This window comes from Notolepis coatsorum, assembly GCF_963971535.1.
Source record: "Notolepis coatsorum genome assembly, chromosome: 19".
Classification (NCBI taxonomy): Eukaryota; Metazoa; Chordata; class Actinopteri; order Aulopiformes; family Paralepididae; genus Notolepis; species Notolepis coatsorum.
This window is the reverse complement of record NC_140183.1, coordinates 19,709,471-19,735,405: the sequence shown is the minus strand read 5'-3', so window position 1 is coordinate 19,735,405 and position 25,935 is coordinate 19,709,471. Positions and strand designations below refer to the sequence as shown.

Genomic DNA, 25,935 nt, shown 5'->3' with positions numbered 1-25,935 from the left:
CGGAGCCTGTGGTTAGGCAACGTAGGGTCGAGCTGGAGGCCAAGTCACTGTTGTAGAATATGACTCGTGTCGTGTGTTTACACAGTGTGTTCGTCCAAAGGTGTCAAGGCATTTAAATAAGGCAGAAATCCAATTAAATAAGACATTTTCTTTCAGCAGAGAGAGAGACGGCCCTGGACCATGTCATATATAAAACACTTACACCAGTCATCATCACTAAGTGACCGTCAACACAAGTGGATGTCAAAGGCAGCAACAAGTGATTTTTTTTTTATACAAAGGATGGAACATAAACGCGAAAAAACGTTCGGACAACAACTCCTACGGTGACTTGTGCCGATGGTGTCGTCTACAGGAGGGGGGGGGGGGGGGGGGGGGGTCTGGGCGTCTCGGGGGGGGGGGGGGGGGGGGGGCGTGTCTCTCAGTACACCAGGTATTTGAACTCGGAGTAGATGAGCGGGAGCATGACGGTGCAGGCGCGGTACAGGATGGCGGCGCTCTTGAACAAGGCTCTGGGTTTGGTGAGCCACGACTCGGCCTTGAAGTTGACGTAGATGGCGAACAAGGCCACGGCGAAGAAGTGTCCGAGGAGCGTCATGGGTTTGGGCGACAGTCTGGGAAACAGAGCGGGTTCACATTGGTTTCTTCATCGGTTACAATTTTTTACAAACTTAAACAAATAAAATGTATATTAAGATTGAGATTTGGGCTTTCAATCGGGATATGATCTCATTATCATGAGACTGGGTGTGCCAGTACCACTAGACTGGGTGTGTCAGTACCACTAGACTGGGTGTGCCAGTACCACTAGACTGGGTGTGTCAGTACCACTAGACTGGGTGTGCCAGTACCTCTAGACTGGGTGTGCCAGTACCACTAGACTGGGTGTGCCAGTACATCTAGACTGGGTGTGCCAGTACATCTAGACTGGGTGTGCCAGTGCCACTAGACTGGGTGTGCCAGTACCACTAGACTGGGTGTGCCAGTACCACTAGACTGGGTGTGCCAGTACATCTAGACTGGGGGTGCCAGTACATCTAGACTGGGTGTGCCAGTACATCTAGACTGGGTGTGCCAGTACCACTAGACTGGGTGTGCCAGTACCTCTAGACTGGGTGTGCCAGTACCACTAGACTGGGTGTGCCAGTACATCTAGACTGGGTGTGTCAGTACCACTAGACTGGGTGTGCCAGTACCACTAGACTGGGTGTGCCAGTACCTCTAGACTGGGTGTGCCAGTACCTCTAGACTGGGTGTGCCAGTACCACTAGACTGGGTGTGCCAGTACATCTAGACTGGGTGTGCCAGTACCTCTAGACTGGGTGTGCCAGTACCTCTAGACTGGGGGTGCCAGTACCTCTAGACTGGGTGTGCCAGTACCACTAGACTGGGTGTGCCAGTACCACTAGACTGGGTGTGCCAGTACCACTAGACTGGGTGTGTCAGTACCACTAGACTGGGTGTGCCAGTACATCTAGACTGGGTGTGTCAGTACCACTAGACTGGGTGTGCCAGTACCACTAGACTGGGTGTGCCAGTACCTCTAGACTGGGTGTGCCAGTACCACTAGACTGGGTGTGCCAGTACCACTAGACTGGGTGTGCCAGTACCACTAGACTGGGTGTGTCAGTACCACTAGACTGGGTGTGTCAGTACCACTAGACTGGGTGTGCCAGTACCACTAGACTGGGTGTGCCAGTACATCTAGACTGGGGATGCCAGTACCTCTAGACTGGGTGTGCCAGTACCACTAGACTGGGTGTGCCAGTACCACTAGACTGGGTGTGTCAGTACCACTAGACTGGGTGTGTCAGTACCACTAGACTGGGTGTGTCAGTACCACTAGACTGGGTGTGCCAATACATCTAGACTGGGTGTGTCAGTACCTCTAGACTGGGTGTGCCAGTACCACTAGACTGGGTGTGTCAGTACCACTAGACTGGGTGTGTCAGTACCACTAGACTGGGTGTGCCAGTACCACTAGACTGGGTGTGCCAGTACCACTAGACTGGGTGTGTCAGTACCACTAGACTGGGGATGTCAGTACCACTAGACTGGGTGTGCCAGTACATCTAGACTGGGTGTGCCAGTACCACTAGACTGGGTGTGCCAGTACCACTAGACTGGGTGTGCCAGTACATCTAGACTGGGTGTGCCAGTACCACTAGACTGGGTGTGCCAGTACATCTAGACTGGGTGTGCCAGTACCTCTAGACTGGGTGTGCCAGTACCACTAGACTGGGTGTGCCAGTACCTCTAGACTGGCTGTGCCAGTACCACTAGACTGGGTGTGCCAGTACCACTAGACTGGGTGTGCCAGTACCACTAGACTGGGTGTGCCAGTACCACTAGACTGGGTGTGCCAGTACCACTAGACTGGGTGTGCCAGTACATCTAGACTGGGTGTGCCAATACATCTAGACTGGGTGTGCCAGTACATCTAGACTGGGTGTGCCAGTACATCTAGACTGGGTGTGCCAGTACCACTAGACTGGGTGTGCCAGTACATCTAGACTGGGTGTGCCAGTACATCTAGACTGGGTGTGCCAGTACATCTAGACTGGGTGTGCCAGTACATCTAGACTGGGTGTGCCAGTACCACTAGACTGGGTGTGCCAGTACATCTAGACTGGGTGTGCCAGTACCACTAGACTGGGTGTGCCAGTACCACTAGACTGGGTGTGCCAGTACATCTAGACTGGGTGTGCCAGTACCTCTAGACTGGGTGTGCCAGTACCACTAGACTGGGTGTGCCAGTACCACTAGACTGGGTGTGCCAGTACCACTAGACTGGGTCTGTCAGTACATCTAGACTGGGTGTGCCAGTACCACTAGACTGGGTGTGCCAGTACCACTAGACTGGGTGTGTCAGTACCACTAGACTGGGTGTGCCAGTACCACTAGACTGGGTGTGCCAGTACCACTAGACTGGGTGTGCCAGTACCACTAGACTGGGTGTGCCAGTACATCTAGACTGGGTGTGCCAGTACCACTAGACTGGGTGTGCCAGTACCTCTAGACTGGGTGTGCCAGTACATCTAGACTGGGTGTGCCAGTACCACTAGACTGGGTGTGCCAGTACATCTAGACTGGGTGTGCCAGTACCTCTAGACTGGGTGTGCCAGTACCACTAGACTGGGTGTGCCAGTACCTCTAGACTGGGTGTGCCAGTACCTCTAGACTGGGTGTGTCAGTACCACTAGACTGGGTGTGCCAGTACCACTAGACTGGGTGTGCCAGTACCTCTAGACTGGGTGTGCCAGTACCACTAGACTGGGTGTGCCAGTACCACTAGACTGGGTGTGCCAGTACCTCTAGACTGGGTGTGCCAGTACCACTAGACTGGGTGTGCCAGTACCACTAGACTGGGTGTGCCAGTACCACTAGACTGGGTGTGTCAGTACCTCTAGACTGGGTGTGCCAGTACATCTAGACTGGGTGTGCCAGTACATCTAGACTGGGTGTGCCAGTACCACTAGACTGGGTGTGCCAGTACCTCTAGACTGGGTGTGCCAGTACATCTAGACTGGGTGTGCCAGTACCACTAGACTGGGTGTGCCAGTACATCTAGACTGGGTGTGCCAGTACCACTAGACTGGGTGTGCCAGTACCTCTAGACTGGGTGTGCCAGTACCACTAGACTGGGTGTATCAGTACCACTAGACTGGGTGTATCAGTACCTCTAGACTGGGTGTGCCAGTACATCTAGACTGGGTGTGCCAGTACATCTAGACTGGGTGTGCCAGTACCTCTAGACTGGGTGTGCCAGTACATCTAGACTGGGTGTGTCAGTACCACTAGACTGGGTGTGCCAGTACATCTAGACTGGGTGTGCCAGTACATCTAGACTGGGTGTGCCAGTACCACTAGACTGGGTGTGCCAGTACCACTAGACTGGGTCTGTCAGTACCACTAGACTGGGTCTGCCAGTACATCTAGACTGGGTGTGCCAGTACATCTAGACTGGGTCTGTCAGTACCACTAGACTGGGTGTGCCAGTACCACTAGACTGGGTGTGCCAGTACCACTAGACTGGGTGTGCCAGTACATCTAGACTGGGTGTGCCAGTACATCTAGACTGGGTGTGCCAGTACCACTAGACTGGGTGTGCCAGTACCACTAAAATGGACTGCATTTATAAATGGACTTTATATAACAGCTTTCACATTCACCCATTTACTCAGACATTCACACATTGACGGTGGACGCAACCATGCCAGGGGCCCACCTGCTCATCGAGAGCAGTTAGGGGTCCAGTGTCTTTGCTCAAGGACATTTCCACGCGCTGCCGGGAGGAGCCGGAATCATACCGAGAACCGTCTGATTACCAGATGACCATTCTACCTCCTGACCACTGTCCCTACCACTAAATGTGTTAGTGGCTGTCAGGGGTTTTTCCCAGAGAACCTGACTTCTTTTTTGATCAAATGTATCTAGGATATGATTCTGTGATGCTTACACTGACAGAAGACCGATCGGTCCAGCGATGCACTCTCCTCCCAGCTTGAAGTACTGGAAGCAGGCTCTTCTCAGCTCATGAAGAGAATCTGGTGGACACCAAACCAAATATTAACTGTATACACCTCAGTAAAGATCAATACAATTATTCTATCAAGTATTTGGTTGTAACTATCCTGATTGATCTTTTAGTGCTTCTGAAAATAATTTAATGTTAATTTAACAAACAGAATATATATTAAGTTGGCTATAGGGGATGAACACAACACATGTGGGGCCTCACCTATCAATCAAAATGCACCAAGAGAGATGTTCTATATAAACGTTCACACTAGATTATAATGAGTCCTGGGAAACAGTATCATGCATGTTTTGTATTTTAAGTAAACTGTGGCACAGTAACAATATATATTGATAAATACCTTTTACATACACCAATATATTGATAGATGGGGCTCATAGTTACAGATATCCCACATTTCTAACCTTCATTTAACCAGACAATTAAAAACAAATTCTTATTTACAATGATGGCCTGGCGAGAGGACAAAAGGACCTCTCGAAGGGTAACAGGGAAAAGGGGACCAAAAACTGATAATATAAAATATAAATAAATATTTATATATATGTATTATATATAGTATATATCTTTATATATATGAGAATTTAAGATAAAAAAAAATGTATACAGTGGACTACAGATGCAAGTGAACTTGAAGCTAACTCTAGTGCAACTGTAAATGTGAAATAAACAGTAACTAAGGTCAGCCCGTCTAAAGGCAGCGTGATCAGGGAGCATGTCTATGTTCCCCGGGTCCTATGTTCCCCGCTTTGATTGATTGAGTGATTGATTGAACATTTTAGACCACCAGCCCTGATTCCAAACTCTAACCTTAACCAGTTCGAAAGAGGGCCTAAGCTTAACCGTTCGAAACAAGGCGGACATTAATAATTAATAAAATAATAAAAATTAATAAAATGTTCAATCTATTAATCAATCAAAGCGGGGAACATAGGACCCGGGGAACATAGGGCAGATGAACTCACGGTCGGTGGCTGCAAACAGCTCGTAGAGCGCCTGCGCCAGGACGTTCACCACAAAGGAATGTGATGACTTGCGTTCCCAGTGGAATTTTTTCTTTGCCTACGAGAGGAAGACAACATGTCAGTGTGACATCATCACTGTCTCTCGCCTACAGGCTACAGGAGCACACAGAGACAAACAGCACAGGGGAAATAATATCATGCACTGTAGTATACCAAAATATAACCTCCACCCCGTGTCCCCGGCTGTCACACGGTCCATCCATCCACAGGGGACGGTTCAGTGAGGGCCGATACAGTCACATCTACAGCATGTCTCTCTGTGATACAGTCACATCTACAGCATGTCTCTCGGTGATACAGTCACGTCTACAGCATGTCTCTGTGATACAGTCACGTCTACAGCATGTCTCTCAGTGATACAGTCACGTCTACAGCATGTCTCTCGGTGATACAGTCACATCTACAGCATGTCTCTGTGATACAGTCACGTCTACAGCATGTCTCTCTGTGATACAGTCACATCTACAGCATGTCTCTCTGTGATACAGTCACGTCTACAGCATGTCTCTCAGTGATACAGTCACGTCTACAGCATGTCTCTCAGTGATACAGTCACGTCTACAGCATGTCTCTCGGTGATACAGTCACGTCTACAGCATGTCTCTGTGATACAGTCACGTCTACAGCATGTCTCTGTGATACAGTCACATCTACAGCATGTCTCTCAGTGATACAGTCATGTCTACAGCATGTCTCTGTGATACAGTCACGTCTACAGCATGTCTCGGTGATACAGTCACATCTACAGCGTGTCTCTCGGTGATACAGTCACGTCTACAGCATGTCTCTCGGTGATACAGTCACATCTACAGCATGTCTCGGTGATACAGTCACATCTACAGCATGTCTCTGTGATACAGTCACGTCTACAGCATGTCTCTCGGTGATACAGTCACGTCTACAGCATGTCTCTGTGATACAGTCACGTCTACAGCATGTCTCAGTGATACAGTCACGTCTACAGCATGTCTCTCAGTGATACAGTCATGTCTACAGCATGTCTCTGTGATACAGTCACGTCTACAGCATGTCTCGGTGATACAGTCACATCTACAGCGTGTCTCTCGGTGATACAGTCACGTCTACAGCATGTCTCAGTGATACAGTCACGTCTACAGCATGTCTCGGTGATACAGTCACATCTACAGCATGTCTCTCAGTGATACAGTCATGTCTACAGCATGTCTCTGTGATACAGTCACGTCTACAGCATGTCTCGGTGATACAGTCACATCTACAGCGTGTCTCTCGGTGATACAGTCACGTCTACAGCATGTCTCTCGGTGATACAGTCACATCTACAGCAGTCTTCCTACCAGAACACGTCCCCCTGATAAGTCTTCCTACCAGAACACGTCCCCCTGATAAGTCTTCCTACCAGAACACGTCCCCCTGATAAGTCTTCCTACCAGAACATGTCCCCCTGATAAGTCTTCCTACCAGAACATGTCCCCCTGATAAGTCTTCCTACCAGAACATGTCCCCCTGATAAGTCTTCCTACCAGAACATGTCCCCCTGATAAGTCTTCCTACCAGAACACGTCCCCCTGATAAGTCTTCCTACCAGAACATGTCCCCCTGATAAGTCTTCGCACCAGAACATGTCCCCCTGATAAGTCTTCCTACCAGAACATGTCCCCCTGATATGTCTTCCTACCAGAACATGTCCCCCTGATAAGTCTTCCTACCAGAACACGTCCCCCCGATAAGTCTTCCTACCAGAACAGTGCAGCTTTAAAGAGTTTATACTTGACTGACTAAAAACACATTTCTTCAATCAATATCTGAATGTCTTTTAATAGTATCTACTATCTACTATGCTACTATTCCTATACTACTACCTATCATGCTAATATATCTACTATGCACTCAAGGTCGACACTGCTAGATGAGCAATATCACTTACCCTTAAATTGGAAATGGACTGCATTTATATAACAGCTTTTATCCAAAGCACTTTACAACTTATGCCTCACATTCACGCACACATTCACACACACCGACAGCGGAGGCAACCATGCAAGGTTCCAACCTGCTCATCGGGAGCAGTTAGGGGTTCAGTGTCTTGCTCAAGGTCGGGAGGAGACGGAATCAAACCGGGAACCTTCCGATTACCAGACGTCAACTCTACCTCCTGAGCCATTACACTCTTACACCCATTCAGAGATGTAGGCCTACCCCTCTGAGGCTCCTGCTGACTTGTTGTACACAAGTGGCGTTGCTTTGTATAAAAGCGTTCAGCTAAATGGCTCCATGTAAATGTATATTCTGTATGAGGCAGTGTCCTGTGTTTCACCTGCAGCATGGTGCTGTTGTCATAGAGATCTGGGATGTTCTTGAGAAGACCCCTCCAAATGCGGACGTCGTTGAGGGCCACACTCATCCCTCCTCCCGTCAGAGGATGCCTCATGTTGTAGGCGTCTCCCAGGAGAAGGACACCTGCCGGGGACAGACTTCTGTTACAGCTCCACAAACCACCAACCAGCACACCAGTGTCATGTGTTCATTCAGACTCTGAAATCAATTAGTTTCAAATAGCCAGTTAGCTCGTATCTACTGTACTGTGAGTGCGCCGCGTGTACCTGGTTTATTTACTGGGGAGGGAGGCAGGAAGCTGGCAGGCATCGACCTCAGGCGGTCATTCTGTAACGCCACCATGAAGGGCTCCTTCAGGTGTTCTACAGAGAGAGAGAGAGGGGGGGGGGGAGTTCAGCTTTACTGTCCCACTAGAGGACATTAGGTTTGCAGTCACGATAAGCCGAGCAGCTCACAATCAATAAAAAAAAAAACAGCAGCATAATAACAAACAAAACAGTCAATACAAGATTTTGTTCAAAATAACTTCTCACCCGTTATATTATAAAATGCCGAAACAATTAGATCATAGCTAAATGAAGTGCAGAAACAATAGATCATAGTTTAAAGGTGCTATACATAACAGGAAGCCACTAGATGTCGCACTAGAGCACTAGCATGTCATTTATCCAATCGGCATTCCACGTGGGGAAATGGGAAGTAGGGAGGGGATACATGCACACAATGTAAACAATAACAGATTTTTTAAATGATAAATTCTTTCATCACAATTTTTTGGGGGAAGCAACCTTTCTAAAAAGCTCTGTGGATGTTTTATTTATATTTTTATGATTTCTCAAATAAAGATTGTATCTATAGCAGCTTTAAGTTGAGTGAATCTCCATATACGATTTATTATTTAGAGAGAGAGACTGCAGTCAGATCTACTATTCAGCATCCAGCTTGGTAGAAAGATATTTCAAGGGCATGCAGGACACGTACACAAGAAAAGGCTTTTTATTTGGTTTCCGAGTACATTTATTAATGTCTCAACATGACTGGCACTGACATTTCAGCAAGGCCTTCATCAAGGTCAGAGGAGGGACTACTTTGATATCATGGCTTTGATACATTAGATGAATACTGTAACTGAACCAACCGACCAATGAATGTCAAATCCTTCAGTTGAAACTCCCTCAGTTGTACACTACATCCAACACAGAATAATCTGTAGACAATACATGTTATTTTTGTTGCCACGTATAATAGCTGTCATAGGTGAATTTCTAACATTGATTTTTACGAAGGCCACCGTTCACCAGTATCAATATTTGTTCAATCTACTAAGAATCTATGAGGTCAAAGATCATTTTTCCTGACAGATGACCATAATAACAAGGCCAACTGGAAAAAGCCATTATAGCCTGGGTTTCCTAGATTAGGTCAAAAGAGTTTAATCCACATGCGGACGGACGGACGGACGGACGGACACAGACAGACAGACAGACAGACAGACAGACAGACAGACAGACAGACAGACAGACAGACAGACAGACAGACAGACAGACAGACAGACAGACAGACAGACAGACAGACAGACAGACAGACAGACAGACAGACAGACAGACAGACAGACAGACAGACAGACAGACAGACAGACAGTAAGTAATGTAATATTATCCTCTCTTGCCTGGCAGCTGTGGGTAGACTCTGTCAGCCATGTATTGTGTGAGGTTGCGAGGCATGTCTCCCCTGATGTCCACCAGCACTCTGGTGTCCGTGGAGGAGATCTGGTAGACCAGCACAGGGCTGGGGTTGGCCAGGACCAGTTCAGCGTGGTTGGCCTTGAACTGGGGAGAGTCCTGGTTGGAGGTTAGAGGAGAGGAAGAGAGCTTTAGAGAGCAGGAATAAAGGAAGTCTAATGGACAGGAAGTGATGCATGGAGCTACTGTGACCTCACACTGCTATATTACAACGGTACAAAGGCAGTGGGATGGGTAGGGTGTATTCTAATTGCACAGAGATAAGGGTGGGTATATTCACTACACTACAGTACACTACACTATATTATAGAGAATGTGAAGTGGGCGGGGAGTCTCGGATGCTGGCTGCCATCTTGAGAGGTTCACTTACATCATCTGTATTGAGAAGTCGCTAAAACTGCAAAATGTCAAAAACGAAGGAAGGGATGAAGAAAAAGAAGAGTTGAAGAGTCTCTCATGGAGGTCATGGTGTTTTAGAGTCTCTCATGGAGGTCATGGTGTTTTAGAGTCTCTCATGGAGGTCATGGTGTTTTAGAGTCTCTCATGGAGGTCATGGTGTTTTAGAGTCTCTCATGGAGGTCATGGTGTTTTAGAGTCTCTCATGGAGGTCATGGTGTTTTAGAGTCTCTCATGGAGGTCATGGTGTTTTAGAGTCTCTCATGGAGGTCATGGTGTTTTAGAGTCTCTCATGGAGGTCATGGTGTTTTAGAGTCTCTCATGGAGGTCATGGTGTTTTAGAGTCTCTCATGGAGGTCATGGTGTTTTAGAGTCTCTCATGGAGGTCATGGTGTTTTCTGTGGCAGCGCTTCACACAACAAGACAACAAACCATATTTTAACCCAAACATCCACCTGTCAACACAAGGTTAAGCAGAGTGATCCTATAACTCCCCCGTAGCAACCATTTAACTCCCCCATAGCAACCGTCTAACTCCCCCATAGCAACCGTCTAACTCCCCCGTAGCAACCATTTAACTCCCCCATAGCAACCATCTTAACTCCCCCATAGCAACCGTCTAACTCCCCCGTAGCAACCATTTAACTCCCCCATAGCAACCGTCTAACTCCCCCGTAGCAACCGTCTAACTCCCCCATAGCAACCGTCTAACTCCCCCATAGCAACCATCTTAACTCCCCCATAGCAACCGTCTAACTCCCCCGTAGCAACCGGCTTAACTCCCCCGTAGCAACCGTCTAACTCCCCCGTAGCAACCGTCTAACTCCCCCGTAGCAACCGTCTCCCCCGTAGCAACCGTCTAACTCCCCCGTAGCAACCGTCTAACTCCCCCGTAGCAACCGTCTAACTCCCCCATAGCAACCGTCTAACTCCCCCGTAGCAACCGTCTAACTCCCCCATAGCAACCGTCTAACTCCCCCGTAGCAACCGTCTTAACTCCCCCATAGCAACCGTCTTAACTCCCCCATAGCAACCGTCTTAACTCCCCCATAGCAACCGTCTTAACTCCCCCGTAGCAACCGTCTTAACTCCCCCATAGCAACCGTCTTAACTCCCCCATAGCAACCATCTTAACTCCCCCGTAGCAACCGTCTTAACTCCCCCGTAGCAACCGTCTTAACTCCCCCATAGCAACCGTCTAACTCCCCCATACCAACCGTCTAACTCCCCCATAGCAACCGTCTAACTCCCCCATAGCAACCGGCTTAACTCCCCCGTAGCAACCGTCTAACTCCCCCATAGCAACCGTCTAACTCCCCCATAGCAACCGTCTAACTCCCCCGTAGCAACCGTCTTAACTCCCCGCCCACTTCACATTCTCTAGACTATACTAGTATAGACCTTGCATTAATGGACTGCATAATGGCAGTATTTATATATATAACAGCTTTTATCCAAAACGCTTTACAACTTATTAGGGAGTGGATACATCCACGCAACGTAAACAACAACATTCATTTTGGACCCGCCAACATTTTTTCAATTATGAATTCATTCATCAATTATTAATTTATTATTAATTATTAAAAAGCAATACTTTTATTCTGCACGTTCCTTAAAAGCTCTGTGGATGTATTGTGTGTGTTTTATTTTTTTATGATTACTCTACATAAAATGTTTATCTATATAGCACCTTTAAATGGACAGGCCTACTGTAAACTGTATATGAATGGAGAGATTTGACTAAGCATATTTCAGCATACTGTACCTTCATGAGACATCCGACAAAGTGAGAGGAGGTGTGAGCCTTCCCAGACACCAGACTCTTCCTGAACTTGGAGAAGCAGCCATCGGCCACCACTGTCAGCGCTGCGTGGATTTCCTGAAGGAGACGTGATTCAAACAATAATCAAGTCAATAGAATTTATTGTGTACATCACAAACCCCATACATACTGTAGTTCAACTACAATAATGTCCTTCTTTTCACGCGGTGGTAGAGGTTTGATTGATTGATTGAAAACTTTATTAACAGATTGCAGAATGGGTACAATACAGTACAGCTCAATACACACAATTGTTAAGGGGATGCAGACCAGAGAAAGACTTTCGTCTTGTTTCCACCAGGGTCCCCCATTTTCAATTCATCAGGACATATATGACATACATGACATACAGATAGTCAGTACTGCTACATCTATACATTTATGACATACCAGATTTGCAAATACAGTACTGTTTGTGATACAGAAGGAGTCAAGAAAAGGGAGTATATACATTTGACGTAGAAACTGTACATTGGAGGAGGTTGGGTGGGGGGGGTTGGGTACACTGGGATATTGACAACCATACTGGGTAATTTACATTGGAGGTGGTTGGGGGGGGGGGGGGGGCACACTGTATAAACAAGCAAAACTGTACATTGAGGGGGGGGAGACTCTGTACAAACAAACAAAATTGTACATTGGACTATTGACAAAACCATACTAGGTAAATGACTGTACATTGGAGGGGGTTGGGTTAGGATATTTACAGGGGCCAGTGTTGAATTGCAGTCTCCCGTAGGTGTCTCTTGAGAGAGGTTTTGAAAGTGGGTAGTGATCCACATTCCTTTACAGCTTTGGGTAGGGCGTTCCACATTGATGTGGCATAATTGCGAAACGTGTTTAGTCCCTTATTTGAGCCGAATCTGGGTTTAACATGATTTGTGGAGCTCCCTCTGGTGTTGTGATCGTGGTATTCACTGACCTTTGGGAAGTATTTTGCCATGTACATGGGTACCTTGGTCGTGTAGTGTATCTTGTAGACCAGGCCCATTGCAAGTTGCTGTACTCTGTCATCTACTCTAAGCCATCCTAGGTTGTCAAAGTGGGCAGGGGTGAGGTGGGTTCTAGGAGTAAGGTCAAGCAGTAGTCTGACCAGTTTGTTTTGAGATGTTTGTAATTTTGTTTTTAGCGCCTTTGAGGTGCTTTGGTACCATGAGGTGCAATGAGGTACAATTGTAAAGTGGTAAATTCACTGGTATGTTCAAGGACCAGTCCAGTGTCTTTGACGTGTGGATTCAAATCATCTTGTTTCTTCTTGTGATACAGAAATCACTGTGCACTTCTTTTTTTTTGTCAATTTCTGTAACTGAAACATTCTGTAGTTATTTTCTTCAGATTTCTCAGTGCCATAGGCTTCCATTGTATCTGGAAATGTGTCTTAAACACCACATAAACACATGAAAGTCACCACATCTGACTAACACACCATGCTAACATCTGACGTAGCTATGTATGACCTATGTGAAGCCAATGGCAGTGGTGAATCGGCAGAAAATAACTACCAAATGTAACTGTAAAAGATTATGATAAAAGAACGGCAATCAAGACAAGAATAACTTGGACCCAACATGTCAAAAAGACTGGTGTGAAAAGACTGGTGTGGTCCTTAATGATCATGTTTGTGTGTAAATGTATGTGTAATTGAGCATATTTTCTGTACTCATAGTCATAAGGCACTCATTAGTCACCTTCACGTCTCCTGTTTCCTTCTCTCTGTACTGGACTCCAGTCACACAGCCATCTTCCTCTTCCAATTTGGTCACGGTGCCTTCTACGAACCTGACACTAGGGGGAGCAAAGTACCACAAATATCAACAGGTGATGATGACAACAGAGAAGGAATAGTGAAACAAACAACCAATGACATAATCTGAAACACGGTCAGACACAGTCTTAAAAAAAAAAAAAACAGGAAATCATATTTTCTTTCAGCATTGAAGACATAATGGTAGCCTTTTTTATTTTGTAACTGCCCTTAGAGCAGGGGTTCTCAAACTTTTTTAGAACCCATTTTATTTAGGAGTTTTTCTGGCGACCCCACACTTAATGTATTGCGTAATTTCAACATGGAATTAAGGAATATCAAAATAAAAGCACACATTGTTGAACTTGATCATGCATATTTATTAGAAAATTTGATTACAGCACTGTTATCAATACACATTTATAAAATGAGGCATATTTAGCCAAAATATGTTGCCAGAACAAATGTCCTTTTTAGATTTTTTAAATAATTTTTTTTTACTTGCCAATGTGTGACCTCACTGTCACCTACCCACGACCCCACTTTGGGTCACGACCCATAGTTTGAGAACCACTGCCTTAGAGTGATGATGACTCAAGGTACAAGAATAGCTGGTTCCAGGTGTCTAGACATAAGACGCTTCACGTGATCACTGGAGGATCCAACTCATCAGGCTTTAAGTCATGCTCTTGTATCTGAACCACAGAGGTCCTGACCCATCAGCGTCCTTTGAGGAACTACTGGTGGCTACGGGCAAATAATCTGCCAAGTATTTTCTATTAAGTGCCGGTGCTTCCAAACAGTTTTAAAAGACAACTTCCTGGATTCTTCTGTTACCTATCCCGCCTGTTCCTCCCATAGATATATATATATAACGACTAGATGACTCACCCACGCTGCTGGCCAACGGAGGCTGACGTTGCCACATGGCGGCCATCTTGCTACATGGTAGCACGCCCACTCATAACATGAATGTCTATAGTGCATGTACTATTGAAATAACCATAGCTTGCTCAATTTTCAACCGTTTGGTTTGTTAAAAACGTCAGAGATGTAGTTATCATACTGCATACTTACAATGGACTTTCATATGAAAATAAAATAAATAAATAAAGAATGCACCCAAGAATCATAGCCACGTTAATAACGTTTGTAATAGACCAAACTGTTTGTAAATCCGTCAAGATTTCAGCGAGTTAAGAGTCTTTTTGTTTGTGCAGATCACTCACCTTAAAGCAGTAGTTAACTGTAGCAAGATGGCCGCCAGTGAACTACGCAGGAGACTCCGCCTTGCGCCATCTAGTCTTTATATATATCTATGGTTCCTCCCCCTCCCCCATGCTGCCATGACACCTGCATGCCCCCGAGGGGATTAATAAAGGAACTAGACTTGATTCTGGGTAACAGACCATCTGGCAGGTCAGGCTAATCTGGACACGCAAGAGTATGAAGGTGAGTCTTCTTTAGTCACCTAGTCTAGGATGTGTTCATACATAATGGAACCTGTTAGATGTGACCTTAGATGTAAAGGGACGTGGCCATGAATAACATATGAATATACTATATCTATATCTATACATATCCTACTCTATTAGTTATGCTGCTGGCCAGTATGACTACTACCATATTGTCTTTACACCTGTATCACTGTTCATATTTATAGTACAACTCTGTACATACATCTGATTAGCACTACACCCAGTAGTACTAATTTGTATATTTTGTACCCAGTTTAATCACCTGTACATTGTATGTTACTATTGCACTTTACTGTTACATTTGCACTCTGGTTGGATGCCAAACTTATTTTTCTTGTACTATATTTGTGCTGTATAATGAGCATTGAATCTAATCTAATCTAATGTGAACATATATGCAAGAGAGATAGGAAGACTCATACAAAAACCTTCCTAGAAGAATTATGAAGATTAAAAAAAACACGCCAACATTATTGCAAATCAATGGAAGCCTAGCGTTTTGCCAAAAACACCTCTCCTAGAGTTTTAAGCTATAGGCTAGCTGGTCCCTATCCACTTCCATTCATTTGTGCTAAGGCCTAACAAAAATAATAGTTGGTTTCAGGTTGGTTGTCAGTTTGGCCATGGGTAGGTAGGGAATTTTTTTTTTTTTTTTTTTATTTTATTCTTTCCCACGGCGACTATGGATAGGGAATTTCTTTATTTAATTAACCCTTTCACTGCCACACGACAGAAGGTTAGCCCTTTACTATCACACAACCGACGGCGATGCTCCATCATTAGCATCATTAGCTCCGCGGATGCGGAGCTAATGATGCTAATGATGGAGCATCGCCGTCGGTTGTGTGATAGTAAAGGGCTAACCTTCTGTATTGTCACAGTGAAAGGGTTAACCGGCTGTCGTGTGGCAGTGAAAGGGTTAAAATGTTCACAACAACATGGATGCATGTACTCTGCCAGCATGTTTAATATCCATAATACTAAATGTTTGACTAAGATTTCTATGAAACTTTATTCTAAAAAAAAAAAAAAAAAAAAAAAACGGATTTTTTTTTTTTTAATATATAATTTTTTTTTTAAAACTCATAAAATATATTGGGTCGCACCTAAATCGGCAGGGTCGGTCGGCAACCTGAAACCAACCATTATTTTTGTTAGGCCTAAGCCAGGCTAGCCTGCAGCCGGATAGCTTTCTACTGAACGCACAGAGAGGGAATTGGTATCTATCTTCTCGTCTGACTCGCGTTCCTTTATGAAGTGCATCGTCACCCGTCATTATGAATTGAAAATGGTCTGCATCCCCTCTCCATCTCTGGGTCTGCATCCCCTTAACAATTGTGTGTATTGAGCCGTAACTGTATTGTACCCATTCTGCAATGTGTTAATAAAGTTTTCAATCGATCAATCAATCGTCACCTTCACTTACTTAGGCTCTGCGAGAGCTGCTCTCCTCAGACCCATGATGAAGCGGCCGTGGTGGAAGGCTCGTCCGCACTGGATGGTGTCGTCCTCCATGGGGTAGGGCACCTCCACCTCCGTCCTGGTCTCCATGTCATGGATCACGTAGCCCTTCACCTGGTGGGCGTCCAGACCCTCCACTGAGCCTGAGAGAAACAACAGCATCTTATACCACTGCTTCCATCAGAGCATTAATCAAGCAATCAATTCATCCAACGGTTTTCATCAATGAATGAATAGGCGCATCTAAATTCTTAATTTTCATAAAAAATAAATAAAACAGACAACAGACCATTTACATTTAAAGGTGCTATACATAACATTTTATGTAGTAATCTTTCTTTATTTAATACATCGACATGGCTTTTAGAAAGGTGTGGAATAAAATAATAAAAGTACTGCTTTTCCCCCCTGAAAAATTATTGATGAATTTATCATTTAATTGTTTTTTTGCATGTTTACATGTTGCGTGCATGTATCCCCTCCCCACTTCCCATTTCTCCACGTGGAATGCACCTGATTGGATAAATTACATGCTGGTGCTCTAGTCCGGCATCTAGTGGCTGAATGTTATCTATACTGTAAATGTATACTTTAAGTTTAAATTGTATTTTTCCCACACACTGAAATTGAGCTAAAGCAGCACTGTACCTGGCTCCTTTTAGAGCCTTCGTTAACAATCTTAGAGTTTCTGAATGAAATTCTTCTTCTGTTGTGTTTCCGTCAGTACGTGAGGTAGAATGTGAACAATTAAATGTAGATTTCCCTGCACTCAGTCATCAGGTCTGAGATGGTTAAACAACAGTTTGTTAACATAGAGTTCCTCATTAGATCCTAATGAAGGTACTTAAAGGTGCTGTATAGATAACATGTAGCCACTAGATGTCGCACTAGAGCACCAGCATGTCATTCATCCAATCAGGTGCATTCCATGTGGGGACATTGGAAGTTATTATTATTCTTCTTATTATTATTGTGTCCCCTAAACCAATATGTTACCGTTTCCTAAAATGGTAGATGGTTTAACAGAGATCAAATAATCAATTCAAACCTTATATTTATTCTAGAAAGGACAATTGAGGGCACCCTCATTTCAAATGTCGTCGAGACATACAGATTATCAACAAGTTAATAATAAACCAGGGTGGCGCACCATGTACAGCACTGCGGTGCAACACGGCCGTCCCGGGTTCAACTCCCGGACCCGGCGACCTTTGCAGAATGTCATCCCCCTCTACCCTCCCATACTTCCTCTCTCTCTATACCGGACTGCCCGGTAAAAACCAATAAAATATCTACCAAAATATAATTAAAATATATATAATAATAATAAACACTGATATAATCAAATAATCAGTTTACATGGTAAACAGAAGGCATAATAAAATATAAACACATAGATAAAGTGCAGAATAATGGGGGGCAAAAGACTAAAAACAACTGCCAGGCGTTATGTAACCTGCTGGTCCGTCTGTCTCACTGACCTTCCAGGCCCAGCTCTCTCAGGGCTCTGTACCCTCCTGGCTGGAGCAGCTCCCCTACTATCCGATCCGGCTCTCTCATGTCCCTCTCCACCACCGTCACCCTCCTGCCGTCCCGGGCCAGCACGGCTGCCATGGCCGAGCCCAGGACCCCGGCACCGATGATCACCACGTCAGGCTCCGGGCCCAGGACGGAGCCGGCCGCAGGGCTCTTCTCTGAGTCTGAAGAGTCCCTGATGGTCACCCTCTTTCTCCTGCCATGGCTCTGGAGAACAGGCGGCGTGGTCAGAAGAGAGAGCGAGAAAACTCTGATATCCCTTTCACTACCACACTACCAAATGATTAACCCTTTCACTGCAACAATGGAGGGGGGGGGGGGACTGTACATTGGAGGTGGGTGGGTGGGTGGGGTGGGGGGAGGGTAACTGTACATTGGATTATCGACGAAACCTTACTTGGTCCCAAGAAGAGGGTCTCGTGCATTACTGGGTTAGGACATTTACTGTACATTGGAGGGGGTTGGGTTAGGACATTTACAGGGGCCAGTTTTTCGAATTGCAGTCTCCCGTAGGTGCTCCTTGAGAGTGGTTTTAAAAGTGGATTCCTTTACAGCTGTGGGTAGGGCGTTCCACATTGATGTGGCATAATTGCAAAACGTGTTTAGTCCCTTGTTTGAGCCAAATCTGGGTTTAACATGATTTGTGGAGCTCCCTCTGGTGTTGTGGTCGTGGTATTCACTGACCTTTGGGAAGTATTTTGACATGTACATGGGTATCTTAGTGTTAGTGGTGTAGTGTATCTTGTAGACCAGGCCCATTGCAAGTTGCTGTACTCTGTCGTCTACTCTAAGCCATCCTAGGTTGTCAAAGTGGGCAGGGGTGAGGTGGGTTCTAGGAGTAAGGTCAAGCAGTAGTCTGACCAGTTTGTTTTGTGATGTTTGTAATTTTGTTTTTAGCGCCTTTGAGGTGCTTTGGTACCATGAGGTGCAAGCATAGTGGTAGTGAAAGGTTAACCTTCTGTAGTGTGGTAGTGAAAGGGATATACTCACCTGAGTCTGAATGAAGTCAGAGGGTCCCTTACCTTACTATCATGGTAGTTTGATAGTCATTTCAGTTCTACCATGGTACCAGCCACTGTTTAAATAATTCACTGTGATAGCCATGGTACAAATTATGTATAACTATGGTACCACTTATGTAGGCCTACTTACATAATACCATGGTATCACATTTAAACCATGATCACGCTTATTAGATTAGACTCATATTACAAGAAGTTTGGCATCTAACCAGAATGCAAATGTAGCAATAAAGTGCAATAGAATTGTACAATGTACAGGTGATTAAATAGGGTATAAAATATATAAAAGAGTACTACTGAGTAATAGTGCTAATCAGATGTATGTACAGAATTAATATATACAGCGATATAGGTATAAATACACTATGGTTAGTAAGTCATACTGGCCAGCAGTGTAACTAGTAAGAGTAGAGTAGGTAGGGATATGTACAGGTATATACTGTATATATATATAGTATATAAAGACATGTACAAAGGATTATATGCAGGTATACAGACAGATGTGGATAAATATATATGGTAAATATAAATATATGTATTTAGTATATACAGCATTATTGTACATGCTATCATACAGAGTTATATGGGTTATATGCAGGTGTTTAAATACAGTAGGTATATAGAAAGGATTATATGCAGGTATCTTCAGACATATATATGGACATATAAATATATAAATACTGTGTATCATAATTGTGCATGCTATCAGAGAATGGGTATAATAGGTTTGAGGTAGGTATTATGTAAGGCAGTTGTAGACAGTGAAAGCAGTAGGCAGCTATAAATTGAATATAGGCAACAGTATTTGGGGGTTTCCTTTTTTCTTCCAAGAATTCTTTCTGTTTTGGTGAATGAAGAAACATTTCGTATCATTGTTATCATTTGAAATAGCTAAATTGGGACTACATAACTACATGTCCGCAGCTTCAAATGTACTTCTTTGTTCTAATGATTAGGTTCAACCAAATGATTCCTTACCTTTTTGGAGGTGCTCTCGGCGTGGCTCAGTGTTGAGGTTTGTGGAATAAACTTATTAATAAGAGGCAACGCTGATAGAAAGTCCAGACTTAACACCTGTGTTACTTTGAGCGTCCGTTCGTGGAAATACCTGATATATGACAATAGCATTCCGACTGTAAGGAATACAACTGCAGCCATGATCAGCTCTTTGTGAGCGTAAGTAAAGAGAGTGTCGCATTTTTTGTAAAGGTATGTAAAACTCGCTATTCCCAAGAAAGTCCACATCTTTTAGTAACTTGAAATGACCAGGAACACGTAGAATAATACAAATTAAAAATATAAAAAGCGCAAAGGGGAAAAAAATAATCCGACGTCCGGTAAAAGGCAAATACAATAATAAATGAAATAGTGAGTTACAGGTTCATATCCTTTTTTTCTTTTTTTTTCAGGACCTGCCAGCTGTCAGTCGGTCCAAAACAATATTTCAGCTTTGATCAAAACCCATGATAATTTAGAAACCGGTCCAAAAAAAACGATGCATATATTATGCTAATGCAAAACGCGGGCGGCTCCGGGATTGGGTGGCGTCCCGTCTTCTCTGCAGCTCGACCCGCCAACCAGGCGCGACGCGGCGGTGAGCAGAGCTCACGCTACCCGCCCATAGGACGCCTCTGAGGGCGGCCGGCCGCTGGTTGGACGACGAGCCGGGCAGGCTGCTAGTATGATGTGACGTCGTCAGAAAGGTGAGGCTGAAGCCGGTCTCTCATCATCATCGGCTCGCTGCATGCATGGGGAATTTGGTTTCCACCCAGAGGATCATTCAAGTCACAGCGAAGAAGACTGAAATAATCACCCTGCTCAAACCTGGCTTCATACAATTAGATTAGATCAGATCAAATGTACTGCCATCACAGAAAAGAAGTTTGGCATACAACCAGAGTGCAAATGTAACAGTAAAGTGCAATAGTAATATACACAATGTACAGGTGATTAAACAGGATAATTACACAAATATATAATAAGAGTACTACAGAGTAATAGTGCTATCAGATGTTCCGATATGTACAGTGGGTTGTTGTAGTGTGGTAAGGACCAGGCTAGCAGGAGAATGTCCAAGACGACGTGGAAAAAGAAAACGAAATAGATGTCAGAGATGAACACCCAAGAAGGTCGACAAGACATAGAGAACCTCCAAAAGTCCTGACATATCCACGACTAGGAAACCCACTAGTAACGATAATCCAGTCACTATTCCAGAGTCTAAATGGGAGAAAAAGTGGATAAAAAAAAGAGAATTGCAGGTTTCAGTCTATGTTGTTTAGTCCATTCAGTCTGTTCAGTGCTGTTTCAAGATGCACAGAACTGAAGAACCGCCCGCTTATATAGAGACACAAATGTTCTAGAATGTGACATCATAAGGTGACATAACTTTCTATCATGACATCATACGGTGGTTCTAGAAAGTACTATTATGACATCACCACACACCAGAATGTTCTATGTTCCAGAAAGGTCTATGACATCACCACAAACGTTCTAGAAGGTTCTATGTTCTAGAATGTTCTATTATGACATCATACTGTGACATCACAAATGTTCTTACATAATAGCATTAACTATTTATGTTCTTATTCAATCTGAACCCTGGGTTACATCCTCCCCTTCTTTCCTAATGCACGTCCCTGTGCATATTATCCCAGCACTACATTATCACAATCCTATGAGGTTCTTGGGAGTCGGAGTCATCTAAAGAGTCTGTGATTACTGAGCTTAGACTGGGATAATATGCACAGGGACGTGCATTAGGAAAGAAGGGGAGGATGTAACCCAGGGTTCAGATTGAATAAGAACATAAATAGTTAATGCTATTATGTAAGAACATTTGTGATGTCACAGTATGATGTCATAATAGAACATTCTAGAACATAGAACCTTCTAGAACGTTTGTGGTGATGTCATAGACCTTTCTGGAACATAGAACATTCTGGTGTGTGGTGATGTCATAATAGTACTTTCTAGAACCACCGTATGATGTCATGATAGAAAGTTATGTCACCTTATGATGTCACATTCTAGAACATTTGTGTCTCTATATAAGCGGGCGGTTCTTCAGTTCTGTGCATCTTGAAACAGCACTGAACAGACTGAATGGACTAAACAACATAGACTGAAACCTGCTATTCTCTTTTTTTGATCCACTTTTTCTCCCATTTTCTATATTTTCTCCCATCCCAATTTCGTATCATCCAATTCAACCCTCCCCTGTCACGAACGCTGTTTCTTGCCTCCCACAAGCCGGCTGCAATGTGGACTAAGTCATACATAGCACAAGTCCCCTCCGGTACTTGAGGTAACAGCAGTCGCATCTTTTCACCTGCGCAGCTCGATCTCTCAGTGGCGACGAGTAACGCGTGGGAGGCTCACGCTGCCCCCGACACTTCCTGATTCTACTGCGCAGGCGCACCAACCGACCTGTAGGAGTCGCTGTCCACAACGCCCGATCCCCACCCATCAGTTTCCCACCCCCTAATACGGCCAATGTGTATTAGTACGGACGACCAGCTAAACTGAAAGCAAATGTGGAGCGCTGGGCTCGAACAGGCAAGCCCAGCGTCTCCAGATTTCGTGGCGAGCGCCTTGCCCACTACGCCACGTAGCCGCCCTAAACCTGCAATTCTCAACCACCCTTGGAGCAGTTCCAGACCACCCATCACCACGTGTGCCCACGCGGGACGAGGCGGTGTGCCGGACCGATACCAGATGGCGAGCCAACCCCGGAACCTCTGATATAGCTCAAGGCTAATGCCAGCCTGATGTGAATACCCCTGTTGCTCAACTCCTGTTACACAAACAGTCCGGTAGGATTGATCTGATTGAACGAGAATACAAGGACTTCCAAGGGCTTCGACCCCGTTCACCTTGTGTTATTTTGATATTGTATTTGATTTGATTTAATTTGATATATGGGTACTGATATTCTCCTATAAGAAGGGAGAATTAAATTCACCCAGTAAGATACTTGAATCCCATTGATGACATATTGATTATAGCTGAATCACTGATGGTTCTCCTGTAAAGAAAGATGGTTTAAAGGATAAATTCACCTAATAAGGTATTTGCATTCCCTTCACACTTAAATGTTTAAATTAATATGTTTAAACGTTTACCTATTGAAATGATAAACTGATATAGAGTTTACTGATGATAAAAGGATACATCCAATATCCAACCTGGAACCTAGCTTTTAGCTAGAGATAACCTCAGAGACGTCTGAACAAACCCCAATGTGTTGATCCAATCAACCTAGGACTTGATATCGAACTAACCCTCCCGAAAGGAGAGGTTACTGAAAGAACCTAAAAGGGATACTTCAAACCATTACTTGTACTTTACGTCTGTATGTATTATTACTGTCTAGCTAGCGCGCTTTTAATTTTGATTGATTGATTGAAAACTTTATTAACAGATTGCAGAATGGGTACAATACAGTACAGCTCAATACACACAATTGTTAAGGGGATGCAGACCAGAGAAAGACTTTCGTCTTGTTTACATCAGGGTCCCCCATTTTCAATTCATCAGGACATATATGACATACATGACATACAGATAGACAGTACTGCTACATCTATACATTTATGACATACCAGATTTGCAAATACAGTACTGTTTGTGATACAGAAGGAGTCAAGAAAAGGGAGTATATACATTTGACGTAGAAACTGTACATTGGAGGAGGTTGGGTGGGGGGGTTGGGTGCATTGGGATATTGACAACCATACTGGGTAATTTACATTGGAGGTGGTTGGGGGGGGGGGGGGGGGGGGGAGACACACTGTATAAACAAGCAAAACTGTACATTGAGGGGGGGGGGGGGGGAGGAGACACTGTACAAACAAACAAAATTGTACATTGGACTATTGACAAAACCATACTAGGTAAATGACTGTACATTGGAGGGGGTTGGGTTAGGATATTTACAGGGGCCAGTTTTGAATTGCAGTCTCCCGTAGGTGTCCCTTGAGAGAGGTTTTGAAAGTGGGTAGTGATCCACATTCCTTTACAGCTTTGGGTAGGGCGTTCCACATTGATGTGGCATAATTGCGAAACGTGTTTAGTCCCTTATTTGAGCCGAATCTGGGTTTAACATGATTTGTGGAGCTCCCTCTGGTGTTGTGATCGTGGTATTCACTGACCTTTGGGAAGTATTTTGACATGTACATGGGTACCTTGGTCGTGTAGTGTATCTTGTAGACCAGGCCCATTGCAAGTTGCTGTACTCTGTCGTCTACTCTAAGCCATCCTAGGTTGTCAAAGTGGGCAGGGGTGAGGTGGGTTCTAGGAGTAAGGTCAAGCAGTAGTCTGACCAGTTTGTTTTGAGATGTTTGTAATTTTGTTTTTAGCGCCTTTGAGGTGCTTTGGTACCATGAGGTGCAAGCATAGTCGTAGTACCCCTGAATGAGTGCTCCTGCCAGAGTCTTCAGGGTATTCTTGTTTACCAGAGAGGAGATCCGGTACAAGAATCGAGTTCGTTGGTTGACTTTTTTTATTACATTGGATGCCATTTTGTCACAGGAGAGATTAGCCTCTAGGATGGAACCCAGGTAGGTAATTTCATCTTTCCTTGTGACAATATTGTCACCCACTGTAACTGAGAAGCCGTCGGTCTTGCTGAGTTTGTTATTTGAACCGAAGAGAATGGACTCTGTTTTGCCCATGTGTAATGATAGTTTGTTATCAGCGAGCCATATGCAGATTCTGCCTAGTTCCGAGCTGAGGGTTTTTTCAACCTGTAACTTGTTCTTGTCAGAGACCAGCAGGGCTGAGTCGTCCGCAAACAGGAACAAGTTGCAGTCACAAGCTGACGACATGTCATTTGCATAAATTAGGAACAGTAGCGGTCCTAGTATGCTTCCTTGTGGAACACCACAGCTCACTGTGAGGGGGGGGGATAGGGTACCGTTTACCTCCACCATCTGTTCCCTCCCCTCAAGGTAGGATTGCATCCAGCTCACCGATAGACTATCAAAACCAATTGCTTTTAGCTTGTCAATCAGAATGGAGTGATTGACCGTGTCAAAGGCCTTTTTTTGTAGATCCAGCATGACCATGCCGCAGTATTTGCCTGCGTCCACCTCTTGTTTGATGTGGTCATTCAAATAGAGAAGGCATGTGTCAGTGGAGTGGGATGTTCTGAAGCCAGATTGGAATTCGTAGATTAGATTTTTTTCCGCTAGGTACTTTTCGACCTGTTCATAGACTATTTTTTCCATGACTTTCGAGATGGAGGTGAGAATAGAAACAGGGCGGTAGTTGCCTGGGTTTAATTTGCTGCCCTTTTTGTGCAGAGGGGTCACCCTCGCAATTTTGAAGTCCTTGGGGACGTGTCCCTGTTTTATGGAGAGGTTTATTATGTGTGTGATGATTGGGGTGATGGCGGCTGCTGCGTCTCTGAGGAATTTGGAGGGGATGTTGTCATGGCCAGTGGCCTTGTTAGGTTGGAGGGCGCTCAGTTTATTGAGTACCTCATCTGTTGTTACCATTTCCAGCTTGAAGTCGTCCTTGCGGACCCCTAGGTTTTTGTAGTAAGCTACTATGTGTTCTACCCCATAAAGCCCTGAGTGGGGGAGGGTAGTTTGTTTACCAGTGTTGTGGCTATGTTTGTGAAGAAAATGTTTAAGTAATTGGCTACATCCAGCTTGTCTGTGATGAGCGTGTTGTCCGTTTTTATGTTTATGTTTGAGAATCTGGTTTTAAGTTTTTTACATCCTAGTTGATTATTGAGTAATTTCCAAAGTTCACGTGGTTTGTTTTTGTTTTCCTCAGTTTTGTCATTGATGAACACAGGTTATTGTTATAACTCTGTCTCTGGTCTACTATTCCTTTAATT

General features: G+C 44.6%; 1 protein-coding gene across 1 annotated transcript; it reads right to left on the bottom strand.

Annotated features, from left to right (window-relative positions):
• Positions 1–396: 396 nt before the first annotated feature.
• Positions 397–20,561, bottom strand: sqlea (squalene epoxidase a). Its single transcript, XM_084335866.1, has 11 exons — positions 20,064–20,561; positions 18,009–18,270; positions 16,493–16,670; positions 13,533–13,629; positions 11,788–11,901; positions 9,551–9,722; positions 8,148–8,243; positions 7,862–8,004; positions 5,506–5,602; positions 4,460–4,547; positions 397–614 (listed from the first exon to the last, which is right to left on the bottom strand). The coding sequence occupies exons 1-11, from the start codon at positions 20,328–20,330 to the stop codon at positions 422–424; spliced, it is 1,707 nt and encodes a 568-aa protein (XP_084191992.1). The 5' UTR covers positions 20,331–20,561; the 3' UTR covers positions 397–421.
• Positions 20,562–25,935: the final 5,374 nt, after the last annotated feature.

Bases quoted from the DNA above. Each gene is read 5' to 3' on its own strand.
- sqlea (XM_084335866.1), bottom strand. From the start codon at position 20,330: ATGTGGACTTTCTTGGGAATAGCGAGTTTTACATACCTTTACAAAAAA. The intron at 8,005-8,147 runs GTACACGCGGCG...TGTCCCCGGCAG, and splicing joins CTCCCCAGTAAATAAACCAG to GTGTCCTTCTCCTGGGAGAC. The intron at 5,603-7,861 runs GTGAAACACAGG...TTCCTCTCGTAG, and splicing joins ACAACAGCACCATGCTGCAG to GCAAAGAAAAAATTCCACTG.